At 43.5% G+C, this 14379-nt stretch overlaps 1 protein-coding gene across 7 annotated transcripts in view; it reads right to left on the bottom strand.

Annotated features, from left to right (window-relative positions):
• TIAM1 (TIAM Rac1 associated GEF 1) overlaps window positions 1–14379 on the bottom strand; it is a 216092-nt gene that overhangs the window by 22900 nt on the left and 178813 nt on the right. For 6 of the 7 annotated variants that reach the window (XM_044284404.1, XM_044284405.1, XM_044284403.1 and 3 more), the window contains 2 exons: window positions 989–1168; window positions 767–835 (listed from right to left, as the gene is read on the bottom strand). In XM_044284404.1, the coding sequence (XP_044140339.1) occupies window positions 767–835; window positions 989–1168 (249 nt within the window). Of the gene's footprint in view, window positions 1–766; window positions 836–988; window positions 1169–10793; window positions 10912–14379 lie in introns of those variants that run through there. The other variant, XM_044284409.1, reaches the window with a different exon arrangement.

Genomic DNA, 14379 nt, shown 5'->3' with positions numbered 1-14379 from the left:
GTATTATGATGTTCTGCAGCAGCAGAGGCGTGCATTATGATGTTCTGCAGCAGAGGCGTGCATTATGATGTTCTGCAGCAGCAGAGGCGTGCATTATGAGTTTCTGCACTGCTGAGGCGTGTATTATGAGGTTCTGCAGCAGCTGGGGTGTGTATTAGGAGGTTCTGTAGCAGCTGAGGTGTGCACTATGAGGTTCTGCAGCAGCTGGGGTGTATTATGAGGTTCTGCACTGCTGAGGCATGTATTATGAGGTTCTGCAGCAGATGATGCATGTATTATGATGTTCTGATGTGTGTATCCTCATGTTGTACAGCATCTAAGGTGCACATTAGGAGTTTCTGTAGCCAATGACGTGTGTATTATGAGGTTCTGCAGCTGCTGAGGCGAGTATTAAGAGGTTCTGCAGCTGCTAGGACACAATTTGCAGCTGCTAAAGAATCTCTTCTGAAAGAAAGAAGGAGAACTTTGTGTTGGTCAATCAGTGGCTGCACACAAGGAGGAACTTTCTACATGAGCGATCCGAGACTAACTTCTCCAGGAATATGAGCAGCATCAATCTGGCAGCGCTGTTCTGTGCAACATATGTTCATGCACAACACATCTAGATATTCCCCATTGACATGTATAACAGAAAAATATTAACAAAAGGCGAAATTTAAATTAAAAGGATTTAAAAATAAATAAATAAAGAATAGTGCAGTAGGCACACCCGTACATACAACGTCATTAATACGGGCAGAAGTTGGCTAGGCTGAGAGTACCATACCTCGTCTTGGGTGAGGAACGTCTCCTTCTGCAGCGGTTTGAGGTATCTTTCCATGAGACAGTTGAGGTCCTAACGGAAGAGAAACACGTGGATAAGAATCTTCAGCCACCCCAGCAGATGCCGCCACCTCTCCCCATACACCTCGGAGGTGTTAAATGAAATCTCTCTCTCTCCGGCACACACACTTATCCATTCCCAACACTCAAGACGCGTGTAAAATACCTTGACATAGGTGCGCTCCGTCTCCAGCAGCTCGCAAATGACCTTGCGCAATTTGTCGGCGTCTGTTAATTGCCTCATGGTCGCCAGCTGGGGTCCCGTGAATTCCGAGGGGCTCAGGCAGGAATCTGGAGTATTCATCTCATTGAGACTGCGACAAAACGCTGCAACCTGCTCTGTGCTCTGCAACGAGATTGATGTTATATAAGCGCGCGGCGTGCTTGTCACTTTTCAGAGCTGGGCTTGCAGATATGCTAAACGTACCTTCACGAGGGGAAGACATAGAGACGCGTATACAGTAAGTGTGACTAATCTGTATACAGCACACAGAGGCGGGCGGGGGTATGTATACCGCTATATGATCGTCTGCGAGCACTCGGGGGAAATTATGATAGATATACATTCTACAGGAATAGTAATCCAGCGTCTGGAGAACACACGGAGCTTCATTATCATATCACAGGCACAAGATGGTAGGGGCTGTCTCTTGTCGTATGCCCTATTAGAGGCGGCTTAGCTAACAAAGGGGAGTCTCTCACTCGGCACCCAGTCCCCAATATTACCATAAGCACATTATACACAATATTATAGCCAGTGCGAGGTGCAAAACCCTACAGAATCGCGTCACAGCATATGGTATCTAGTGCGTCTTACGGTGTAGTAAGCCACAGTAGGGCGCCTTTGTAATATGGTGTGTATTGAATCATGCACACCCCCCGCCACTTTTTTTTTTAAAGGGGTTGTCCCATGAATAATACTCTACAGTCTTCAAACCAGCACCTGATTCTAAATACTTTAGTAATTGCATGTCATTAAAAATGTAGTATAGCCACTGAGTTATTCAATTAAATCTATATGCATAGCGCCACCTGCTGTTTGCTCTTTTTGGAATTTCTCTGTCCTGCTCAGCGAGACGGAAGCACATGCTCAGTTCCATCCTTCGACTGCCACCCGCAGCAGCAGAAAGGACACAGCCCCTGAGCTGCCAGCTTGAAATAAATCTTGCAGAACAACCGGAGTAATGTATGTGGAGATCTCTGGATCCGTGTGATGTACAGGACGGGTTCTAGCTTTGTTAGAAAGAGGACGTCCTGTACTAGACGATATAGGATTTTAATTGTTTTACATTATTCATGGGATAACCCCTCTAATAGTTCAGTATGAATGTAAAAAATTGTAGTAGGTACAGCACTGGCAGCGTATTATGGATCAGTACAACATGGATTTATAATATGTCCACATGCGTGGGGCCAAAGATTAAACCTGAAAGTACTGATGAAGCTCTGAATACAGTCTTAAATAAGGTAGTACATTTTGGGACATTCCCTATTTGAACATGGTTAGCTAATTGGGCAGGTGGATTTGAGACAACTTAGGCCCAATTCGTACTCTTCGCCCGTATGAGCTACGGACTACACATGGCCCGCATACGGACCCATAGAAGGCGGTGATGCAATTCACACCTCAAAGTTCGGAAACTCCGGGCATGCGCTATTTTGGTCCATAGAGCGCTCACTTTGGCCTGCGTCCTACGTGGACATGCAGACATGACAGCACATAAATAATAATCATCTGCGTGTTGTGGCCGCAAAACGGACAATTTTAAATGAAGCCTTATTGATGTAAACTGCTTACTAGGACCTAAGAACTTTACTTGCAATACAGCTTGTGGAGGCAAAATCCCATAGACCGCTTTGTTCCAGAAAAAGCGCCACGCGTGTCCACAGGTCGTGTAAGGTATTTGCAGCTGAGCCTCATTCACAGCAATGGGGCCGGACTGCAATACCAGCTACGGTCTACAGACAGGTGTGGCGCTGTTACGGGAAGAAGGCTTAGATCCTACTAGATCATTTACTAATCCTGGAAACCCCTGTGTATCCTGTACAGCGCTACAATCCGCGCTACGTGCTGGTCACGGAGTCAAAATTGATTCATCTAAAATAGTCCTTGAAACAAACGGCAAACAAGTAAAAAAAAAAAAAAAAAAGTAATATTCTAAAACGGATGTAAAATATAAAACATTTTTCTTTGTCGGTAAATAATGCCCCACGACTTGGCTATAGGTTAGTATCGAGTTGCTTCCATAGCAGCTGCCAAAACAATTGCTGCTGATTGCACAGGAGCTTCCCATAGAATTCAATGGAAACTGTGCAAAAAAAAAAAAAGGATTGATCCCTATGAGAGGTGCCACTCTACAGCTCATGTCTCCAAAATCCTAACCAGCCCAGCAACATCTCCTCCGACTTCCACATTACAGGAAGGTAACCTTGAGTTTTATTACACCCGTGTCATCAATTTTCCCTCTGCTGTGAAAGATTACACGGATTCCGGTCACATCTGCCAACACACATAGCAATTACGCCAATTCAGGAGTGAGGCAAGAATTTCTCTCTGCAAGCTCCCGTGCACAGCCATTGTACTCCCTGCACCATGCACCTTTAATTAGAATGGATGAACAATTTTATAAAAAAAGGGGCATGGGGGGGAGCTTTTGCAATAAAGCCTCAACTTTGCCAGCCTCATCCAGTCCCCCCTTTAGCGCGGCTCTCTTCATCAGGACGTGTAGGCACCGAGTCACCTAGCAACCACATTGCACAGAATTTCTCCCAGAAGCTCACATACGGAAAGACAGTAAACAGAATCTGCGAGGGCATCGATTTCCCTTGCAAATGGATCTAACAAAAATCCCCCCCCCCAAAAAAAAAAAAAATAATAATATAGGATCTGAAGAGGATTTTTATAGTATTATTATAATGGCATTCGGAGACGTGAACAAAGAGTCGGCTTTCATGTAGGCACGGCAGTCTTCCTCTTTTTCACGCTAGGTTATGACATGTAATATGCGCAGTTAATTGCAGAGCCGGCAATGTGGAGGTGCGTTGGTGAGTATGTTGGCTTCTTAAGTCTGAAAACATTGGCTCTGAAGGGAGTTCTTTAGAAAGGAGCAGCCAGCTTGTAATAAATGGATGCATTAACACCGCAGAGAGCGGCAATCATTGGAGGTTCGTGCTGGTTAATCGGTTTCTACGAAAAAAATTAAATATATATAATATATATAAATTCCCGTTGAACTTGAGGAAGTGGAGGGGGGAACATTAGTGTAACTGAATGGGGTCACCTTCCTTTGATGTCACATTGTTAAGAGCATCTTATCTACAGGGGTTCTATGGGACAACCCAGCGGACCAATCTAGTTTTTCAAAATCGTCAACTTCAACGTTCATGATGTGTGTGGTAGACAATCAAGCTAGTTTCTCTGGGTATTCCTAGTGGTCTCACATTGAGTATCTCATAGGAATGTGTTCTAGTCAACAAATAAGGGCCTATGTGATTTGGAGAGACGTGGGTCAAGTGAAAAAATGGAAAGACCAAACAAAGGCTGAAAATTTGGGAAAAAGACCCCAGATTTTTATTTTTATATATATATATATATATATATATATATATATATATATATATATATATATATATATTTTATTTTTATAGAACTATTTACACAATGTGAAGTACAAAGAAGGAGACATTTCTGGGAATTCTGCTTTAAACTCCTGTTGGACTCGCTCAACGGATCTGGTGGTGTCTACTGTTCGCAATAAAGCAAGCAGAGAAGAAGTAGTCAGAGTCAGCCACCAATTGTGCAAGTTCTCCCACTTAAAAAGATGAGAGGCCTGTAATTTTCATCATAGGTACACTTCAACTATGAGAGTCAGAATGGGGGGAAAATACAGGAAATCACATTGTAGGATTTCTAATGAATTAATTGGTAAATTCCTCGGTAAAAATAAGAATTTGGTCACCTACAAACAAGCAAGATTTCTAGCTCTCACAGGCCTGTAACTTCTTCTGTCCTCCACTTGTTACCTCTATTAATGGCACCTGTTTGAACTTGTTATCAGTATAAGGCCGAATGCACGCGGCCGTGTTCCGCGACCGAGAGTGGTCCGTGGTAACCCGGCCGGGATTCCTGCTGACAACAGGAGCGCACGGAGTCATTGGTTGCTATGACGCTGTGCGCTTCATGTTTCCGCTGCACTACAGTAATACACTCGTATAGATCATACGAGTGTATTACTGTAGTGCAGCGGCGGCATGAAGCGCACAGCGTCATAGCAACCAATGACTCCGTGCGCTCCTGCTGTCAGCAGGAATCCCGGCCGGGTTACCACGGACCGCTCTCTGCCGCGGAACACGGTCGTGTGCATTCGGCCTAAAAGACACCTGTCCACAACCTCAAACAGTCGCACTCCAAACTCCACTATGGCCAAGACCAAAGAACTGTCGAAGGACACCTGCAAGGAATTGTACACCTGCACCAGGCTGGGAAGACTGAATCTGCAATTGGCAAGCAGCTTGGTGTGAAGAAATCAACTGTGGGAGCCATTATTAGAAAATGGAAGACATACAGGAATCTCCCTCGCAAGATCTCACACCGTGGGGTCAAAATGATCACAAGAACGGTGAGCAAAAATCCCAGAACCACACGAGGGGACCTAGTGAATGACCTGTAGAGAGCTGGGACCAAAGTAACAAAGGCTACCATCAGTAACACACTACGCCGCCAGGGACTCAAATCCTGCAGTGCCAGACGTGTCCCCCTGCTTAAGCCAGTACATGTCCGGGCCCGTCTGAAGTTTGCTAGAGAGGATTTGGATGATCCAGAAGAGGATTGGGAGAATGTCATATGGTAAGATGAAACCAAAGTAGAACTTTTTGGTAAAAACTCAACTCGTCGTGTTTGGAGGAGAAAGAATGCTGAGTTGCATCCAAAGAACACCATACCTACTGTGAAGCATGGGGTGGATACATCATGATTTGGGGCTGTTTTTCTGCAAAGGGACCAGGACAACTGATCCGTGTAAAGGAAAGAATGAATGGGGCCATGTTCGTGAGATTTTGATTGAAAACCTCCTCCCATCAGCAAGGGCATTGAAGATGAAACGTGACTGAGTCTTTCAGCATAACAATGATCCAAAACACACCGCCCGGGCAACAAAGGAGTGGCTTCGTAAGAAGTATTTCAAGGTCCTGGAGTGGCCTAGCCAGTTTCCAGATCTCAACCCCATAGAAAACCTTTGGAGAGAGTTGAAAGTCCGTGTTGCCCAGCGACAGCCCGAAAACATCACTGCTCTAGAGGAGATCTGCATGGAGAAATGGGCCAAAATACCAGCAACAGTGTGTAAAAACCATGTGAAGACTTACAGAAAACATTTGACCTTTGTCATTGCCAACAAAGGGTATATAATAAAGTATTAATATGAACTTTTGTTATTGACCAAATAATTATTTTACACCATAATTTGCACAAAAAATAAAATAAAAAAAATCAGACAATGATTTTCAGATTTTTTTTTTCTCATTATGTCTCTCATAGTTGAGGTATACCCATGATGAAAATTAGAGGCCTAATCTTTTTAAGTGGGAGAACTTGCACAATTGGTGGTTGACTAAATACTTTTTTGCCCCACTGTATATACTAAGGCCAAGACGATTGTCCCTTTCCTTGCCGTCTACCGATCAATCTTCAAGGACAGGTGAATAGGTGGATCCATTCATGGTTGTTAGGAGCTAGTCATCAGCCACCAAGCAGTCTCAGGTCTGCAACGCAAAGCTGAGACTCTGAATAGGATAAGGAGGCTCAGCACAACCTAAACCTGATGTTACGGTATCTCTTAAGCCTCATTCACATCTGGCATATAAGCCAGGAACAGCTTCCAACCACAGGCTACCATGGCATCTGTTTAATAGGGCCCTACTTCCATAGGTAATACTCTTTATGCATAGACTGACAGGAATATCTGTATGCATAGTTGCCAACAGTCCTGAATTTGCAGAGGATGTCCCTAATTTTCTGAGAAAATCTAGGCAAATTCAGGATGTCCTGGGCTGAAAGCGGACAGGGCTTATGTAAGCCACAATCAAAAGTGGGCGTTCCTAGGCAGGTTTAGGTGTTTCCAGGGGAGGGCTTAAATGTTTTCAAATTACCAATAAGAATGATGGTACGTATGTAGCAGACTACCTAAAAGGAGATTTCTGTTCACCCCTTATCTCCATCAGTCTTAATTAATCAAACATGGAAAATGTAATTCTGACAAAACACTCATTTTGCTCTTTCTCATTCACTGCCCTCCTTGTATTTCCATTTAGTTCTGAAGAAAAAAAAAACAGCAAGACCCAAGTAATCAGCGATTTCTCTAATCCTCTTTTTTCTAGGCTGTGGAAAACACCACAGCATAACACCTGGTTAGTGTAACATGGGTGAGAGATCTCAGAAGAGAAATGTGTACAGACAGTAGAGGATACAACATAATGTCATCTTCACTGTGAAATCGAGCATTTCCTTAGTCTCTGTAAATTTCCTTTTGGACTAAACAAGGGTCTCTGGTGGCTTCCTCAGTGCTATTTCTGCACAGATTAACCACAAGAAGGAAACCAGTTCTCGACCTACAAGGGCAACTTTAAAGCGGTAGCTTCCAAAACTGGGGACTTCCTAAAAGTGGTGACACCCCAGATGTCCTCTGACTGAATCCTTGGTCTTTGTATTGGGGTTTCCTGCTTGGATTTTGAGTTCTTCAATGAGGGCCAGATGTTCAATTTCCAGATCATGAGACTTACAACTAGACATTTCAGACATCTGTTGGGTGAAATATAACAACGTTTTTTGCCTACCAGTGACAAACCATTATCCTTCTAAAAAGAAGTCGGCCATGTTTAATGTTTTCGTCTGATAGTCAGACAAAAGACCTTTTGTTCAAAGAAAGATCATTTGTGGACCAAAGATCTTTGAAAGAACGTTCCCTGAAAGATAGTTTGTCCATCATCTGGTTTCATTGAACATGTATGGCCAGTCTGAACAACCGTAACGGCCAATATGGACTAAAATGTGCATGGCCGTGTCTGCAACAATAACGTTCACCAGATGTTTATTCAACTGCTGTTCAACCATCAACCAACCTCTACATAATGTGTATGGCTACATTAATATACACCAGACATAACTCACTGAATAACAAGTTCTACTGCTTGATATGGAAATGTTGAGTAGCATAATGTGACTACAGCCCTTCTCTCACAATGACAGTGAGAACCCAGCTTTCAGCTGAACAGATGTCATGTGAAAGAGTACACAAAGATTTTGAAGATTTCTGGAAATAACAAGAATTGTGGGGAAGGCCTGGAACCAACATCATGGCCTCTATTTCCAAAACCATGTCGCAAAAATTAGTATCACAAACTAGACAATATCTACACAATTTGCCACAATGATCTCCATGTCGGAAAGAATTCATACTGTAAGCGGCAAACCAACCAATCATGGTTAAAGGAGCTCTCTCTCTCTCTGGATACATTTATTGTACAACTGGATTACAAATATCCGACTGGTTTGATTCCATCAACTAGGATCCTCACTTATCCAGAGAATGGGATGCCCACTCCCCCGTACCTGGAGAGGTATCCATGTTACAGTATTTACAGTAATTCATCCACTGGTCATGGGAGCCCCAAGACTTTGACGCCTCATTTAAAAGGATCTGCTGGAGGGAGACAACTACCACCATGATCCTATGCTCCGATTCTCATTCTAGATAAAGCTTGACCTTGATACACATTGCCCTTATATTATATCATTTGGTTCAGTTCACCTATACACGGTTGTACTATTTCTACCATTACAGGTAGTGGCCAGGATTTATTTTTTTATGTGACCCCCTCTACTACCCCCACCACCCTGAAGGATCTGTATGAGACATATACTTACCTGCTTCTCCATTCAAACTCTGCATTTATTTTCACTGGACTTTAGGTCCCCACCTCTAAACTTCCTGTATGAACGTGGTCAGGTGAGCCCTTGTAGCCAAGGACTGGTCCTGGCAACACCTCTTCAAGTGGTATGTGACAAGCTACTTGGGGACAGGTCACTGCTGAGACCACCTGTTGGCTACAGCCATGCATGTGATCCCATCTCTGCGGGAACTTTAAAGGCAGGGACTAGAAGTCCAGAGAAGACAGCCTGGAAGTCATGGAGCCCGAACAAAGCGGAGTGTAGCAGGTGGGTATAGATCTCTTTAAAAAGGTAGAGCTGAGAGGGGAAGAATAAAAAAATTTAAAAAAAAACACGTCACTGCTGAGACCACCTATTGGCTGCAGCTGTGCAACTCCTAGACAAACCCTTTAAACGCTCTTTGAATGTGCTTTTCCATCTTTATAAAGTAATGACACACTGACAAGATGATGTCAAACCCCCATGAGAATGAAGAGATTGCTGGTGTTGTCAGACCCTCATTCATGTAGAAGCAATCCTATACCCCAGCGATATGCCATGACTTCTTAGCATGGGAAGACCTCTTTAAGGCAAATATGACCCAATGGTTATCTTTGTAACTTGTCACAATGGATTGTATTCTGTAGAAGCTTGATGTGCTGCAGGTTTCTGTATGGATAACACTAAGGGGGTCTGACACATGTAGAGTAACTGATCTTCAACACATAAGGGATTCTGTCTAGTAATACAAAGCAAACATTCCTCTGCTTCACACATGTCTGTACTGGCTCCCTCGAAGGTATTCACACGTTGCTTCCATTACATCAGCCCACGACATGGGAACTGGGTTAACTCTGCAGGACTCATACTAGAAAGCACAAACTCCAGGAGTGAGGAGATCAAACCTTCAAGACCCTCAGATATAATGCAATCACTTAAAGGTAGGGGATTTAGGCTGGTCAAGCACTCGAGACGTCTGAGGAGCACTTATCGCTTTTTTTTTTATTTATTTTTTTGCAGGACCTGCTCTAAATTTTTTTTTAATCCTTCAACTAAAGCGTTTTAGACCCTTCCTGATGATCAGCTCACCTTCTGGATTATTTTTAACATGTACATTGCTCTCGTGCATCTATGGTGGTGCTGACTGCACTGCGCAGGTATAAACCCGTCAATCTCAGAGGCCCTCTGAGGGCAGACATTCATTAAGAAAAAGCCCGATCCCATATCGTGAAAATGTTTTACGGAATTTCATGTTATAATTAACACATAAATTCGTCCTTCGTGTTTATCTCACTGGCGGGGATCCACGACTGGCAGGAAAAGGCTTAATATATTACATTGAAAGATTAAGAGATTTCACAGACAAGAAAGCAAAAAAAAATAAAAAATAAGGCTTCTAGCAGACGGTGTGTCCTGGTCAAGACCGGGGAAAGTAATTACAGCAAAGTTCTTCCACGTCTATATAAACCACAACCAAGCGCTATATAGACAATACACAGCAGTAGGTATGGGGTTAAAGGAAAGAGTTTCATCTATATAAAACTTCCTTAGAAAACCAGAAAAATTGTGTTACTCTGTCGGGAGTTGTTTATGCTGTAAGTGTCTGGGCAAAGGACGCATCCAATTTGTATCATGAGGAGCTGGGAGTCTAACGGACTTCACAGAAGGGCAGGATGGACCCTGGATGGATCTGTAGTGTAAATCTATATACACAACACATGCTCAAACATTAAAAATATATAAACATATATACATACAAATGTCCGTCTGCATGTAAACTGCCTCCTAACATACAGGGCTATCACCATGCACAGCCAATGCATCCCCCTCCCCCTAAAGGGTGAAACGACACAAACAGCTCTACTACATATGTATTGATGTACATAACAAAAAAAAACCAAAGCAATGCAAAAACCATCCAAAACGTCAACCAACGCTGTGGAAATCCTAATCTAACAATCAGAACACACAAAATAATTTCACCCTTTTTGACAAAAAGGGGGAAGTCCTCTATAGAAACGAACTCTCTAATGAGATCCCCGGGCTTTACCTTTTGCAGGATCATATGGCCGTGGTCTCGTAAAAAGCTTCAGCTTTGCTGGAGATCCAGCGCCTGATGCATAATGAGCAGCACCCAGGACACGGCACGGGATCCAATCCTACAATCTGTAGCCTCCTCACAGCTCGGGGTAGGTGCGGCAGGCATGATAAAACTTGATGCTGCCTGCGGCTGCACTCAGCAAATTGTGGGTTACATGCCCGGGAACATTCTTCTATTCAACCAGAGTCATTACTACTTCCAGGCAATTTTGAGAGCGGTAGATTGGGATCGTGCTTATTCTCTTCAGAAGAGGGAGGTGAAAAAAAAATGAGGGATTTATTTATCAGCCAGACGGGTGACTGCCTGTCAGTGCCAGCCATCAATGTGCAGCACAGGCCCCCTCCTGTGACTGAGCAGATAGCATTGCATTTACTGCTAGGCAGAATCCGCTGAGAAGCCATATAAAGTAACATGTGATTAGCAAAATTACACAAAGCTAAATGCACACCGCTTCCTATATGAGTGGGAACGAACGCCCAATCTTCTATAATACCAATTACCGGCATATAAATTAGGCTGGGGTCGCTTACTTTTGGGGACACTTTTTCTTATTACTCATCCAATGAAACGAAGCCTTTCCTACCATATTGCTTAACACATAGGGTTAACTCACTCTGTGACAGTGCATAAGATTGTGACGAGGGCCAACTGTGCATTAGAAATGTTCCCAAGGTTTACACCGACGAGCGTCTCATTGTGGGCGGGGCCATTGTTTTACAAAATTGATGACTGTGTGCAGTGATCTCCCAACCTAGCATCACTAATAGGGCGGGGGGAAACGTCACAACCAGCTTCCTCTAACCATGGGCAAGCACAAAAATGTCCTTGGCATCCACAAATACCCCACTCCAGGGTTAAGGGGTTGTGTAATGTCAGAAAATGGGGGCATATGGCTAGGATATGCCCCCATTGTCTGATTTGGGTACCAACCTCTGGGACCCACATCTATCTTGTAAATGGAGCCGACAAAATCCCAGAGGGGGCACCGCGCATGGGCGGCTGCCCTCCATTCATTTCTTATAGGGCCACTGAAAAAAGCTGAGCGCTGGTTCGGCTATTTCCGTCAACCCTATAGAAATGAATGGGAGCAGTGGCCACACAAGCGCAGTGCTCTCCCATTGCTTTCTATGGGGAGCTCGACTATTTTCGGCAGGCCAATAGGAGGCCTTGGTGGTGGCCGGACCAGACACTACCAGCCACCACTTTGCCGGCCTCGTGTTAGGCTTTGTTTTAGAGATAGGTGCGGGTGAGAGACAATGGGGCATATCCTAGCGATATGCCCCCATTGTCTGAGAAAAGAATACCCCTCTAAAGGGGTTGTCTCGAATTAGCAAATAGTATTTATTACGTAGAGTAAGTTAATACAAGGCACTCACTAATGTATTATTATCCATATTGCCTCCTTTGATGGCTTCATTCATTTTTCCATCACATTATACACTGCTAGTTTCACGGCGTTACAGCTGCAGCGCAGATACAAGGTGGCCGGGTCGGGAGTTGCTGCGCATCCGTGCCCATGAGTGCACCCACGGTCCCATCCACCAGAGAGGACGGCGCTTTTTCCTATAGTGTGCAAGCACGACCACCGCTGATGGATTGCAGGGTGGTCGTAAACATTAAAACGAGCAGTGTATAATGTGATGCAAAAAATGAATCCAGCCAGCAAAGGAAGCAATATGGACAATCACAATACATTAGTAAGTGCCTTGTAGTAACTTTCTACATGATAAATGCCAATTGCTGAAGTGAGAGGACCCCTTTAAGAAACGTGTTGATCTGGAACACAGATTCCTGAGGTTTCTGGGCCAAATGTCATTTATGAAGTCACTAAACCAACACATATAAATGGGTTCAAAAGTTTGCCAGGCATGACCCTTACTAATATTTTGCCTCCCGGTGTTTTTAAAGATAATCAGACTGGCATGCGTTGCATTGAGGTAGAGATACCTTCATGGTCCTCCAATATTAAAGGGGGTTGTCACGTTATTGCCGTGGGAAGACACAGACCGGCACATGTTCCCTATTCATTAACGTTATGGACATGGGTGACCCTAGTGAGGCGAGAATTTTTACCCTTTTGGGCTATAAAAGGAGGGGTCATAAAATTACCGATACATATCAAAAACATAAAAATATACGTCATAAAATTAGCAATGGGGAATTACGAGGGTTGGTCCCGCCATGTTTCACATGGTGACTTACTGAATTCAATGGGCCCACAGCCCTGTGTCGTCAGGGAAGCTGCCTAAAGAAAGGGGGTGGCCAAATTTTTTTTTTTTAGTAAGCCTGCCACACACTGGAGATATTGATCAGCCACGTTGCATGTGCACGAACGATGCTACCAGCAACATGCCAGATTAACCTGGAGGACCAGGGAGTCAGTCTTCAAAAATGCCCCATAGAAGACGACCAGCCTAATGCCGGTCATGCTATACACATGTAATATCGACTGACAACAGCCAAAGTCCTCCAGCCTGGCCCATCATACTAGCAGCAGACTCAAATCTGCCCTCGACCACTGTTCGTTCCTATTCTTTTTCCATCGACTATTAGCCGAAATCAGCCATTTAGGTCAACTTTACTCACATATTTATTGGCCAGCTTTAGACACAAAAAAATAAATAAAAATATAGGTTATTTTCCCAAAGGAATTAGAAACAAGGGTGGGGACAGCGTAAATCAAAATGAACATTTCTCACAACCATGTTAACCCCTAAAAACCATACATATAAAGCAAAAATCTTTATCAAAATCATCCAACATCAGAGAGACACGTGTGAACTCCATGTACCAACCAATGCCATCCTCTTATCTTGGCATACTAAGATCTAGTATATAACAACATCTTGGACCAAGCAGAGCCATAAGAAAAGGCCTTTTATCAGGACGGCATTCAGAATGTGCTGCTCAGGGCAGGCAGACCACCACCTTGGAATATGATGGCATTAAATCCAAAAGGCCAGTGATCATACAAAGCTGCACCATTATATACCCCGGCAGGTGACACTGCTGCTATACATGCACAGGAGAGGGCGCCCCCTGCTGTAAATTATATGAATACTACAAAAAAGCACCAGGCTAGATGGAGCCCAGGGGAGACGAATACTGTTTTAATTTACAGTAATGGGTACATTATTCCGTATAATAAACCATTACTCAAACCAATGACAAGAAAGGCCAGAGATATTACCGCTGTTATAACCGCTGGAAATGGGTAAGAAACTTTTCAAAAACTTCTGTTAAAATCCGCACCTAAACCAAGTTTTTTTATTAAGGTCTTGGTATTAATTTCTACAAGTTGTATTTGGAGCCTTGTGCCTCTTAAATTAAAACAGAGAAAAAGCAAAAAAAACTGTATAAAAAAATAAAAATAAATAAAAAAGAAAGAAAGAAAGGAGAAAAAGAGAAAGTCAAATGAAGCGAGACAGAGAGAGGTAAAGAGAAACGGGGGGAGAGAAAGGCTGAACGAGATAGAACAGGACAGAGAAAGAAAGGGTCTTTGGAGATGGAGAGAGGAAGAAAATGTTTGAGGGAA

Source organism: Bufo gargarizans, chromosome 3 (assembly GCF_014858855.1).
Source record: "Bufo gargarizans isolate SCDJY-AF-19 chromosome 3, ASM1485885v1, whole genome shotgun sequence".
Lineage (NCBI taxonomy): Eukaryota > Metazoa > Chordata > Amphibia > Anura > Bufonidae > Bufo > Bufo gargarizans.
Note: the sequence above shows the minus strand (reverse complement) of the source record. Positions and strands in the feature narration are given on the sequence as shown.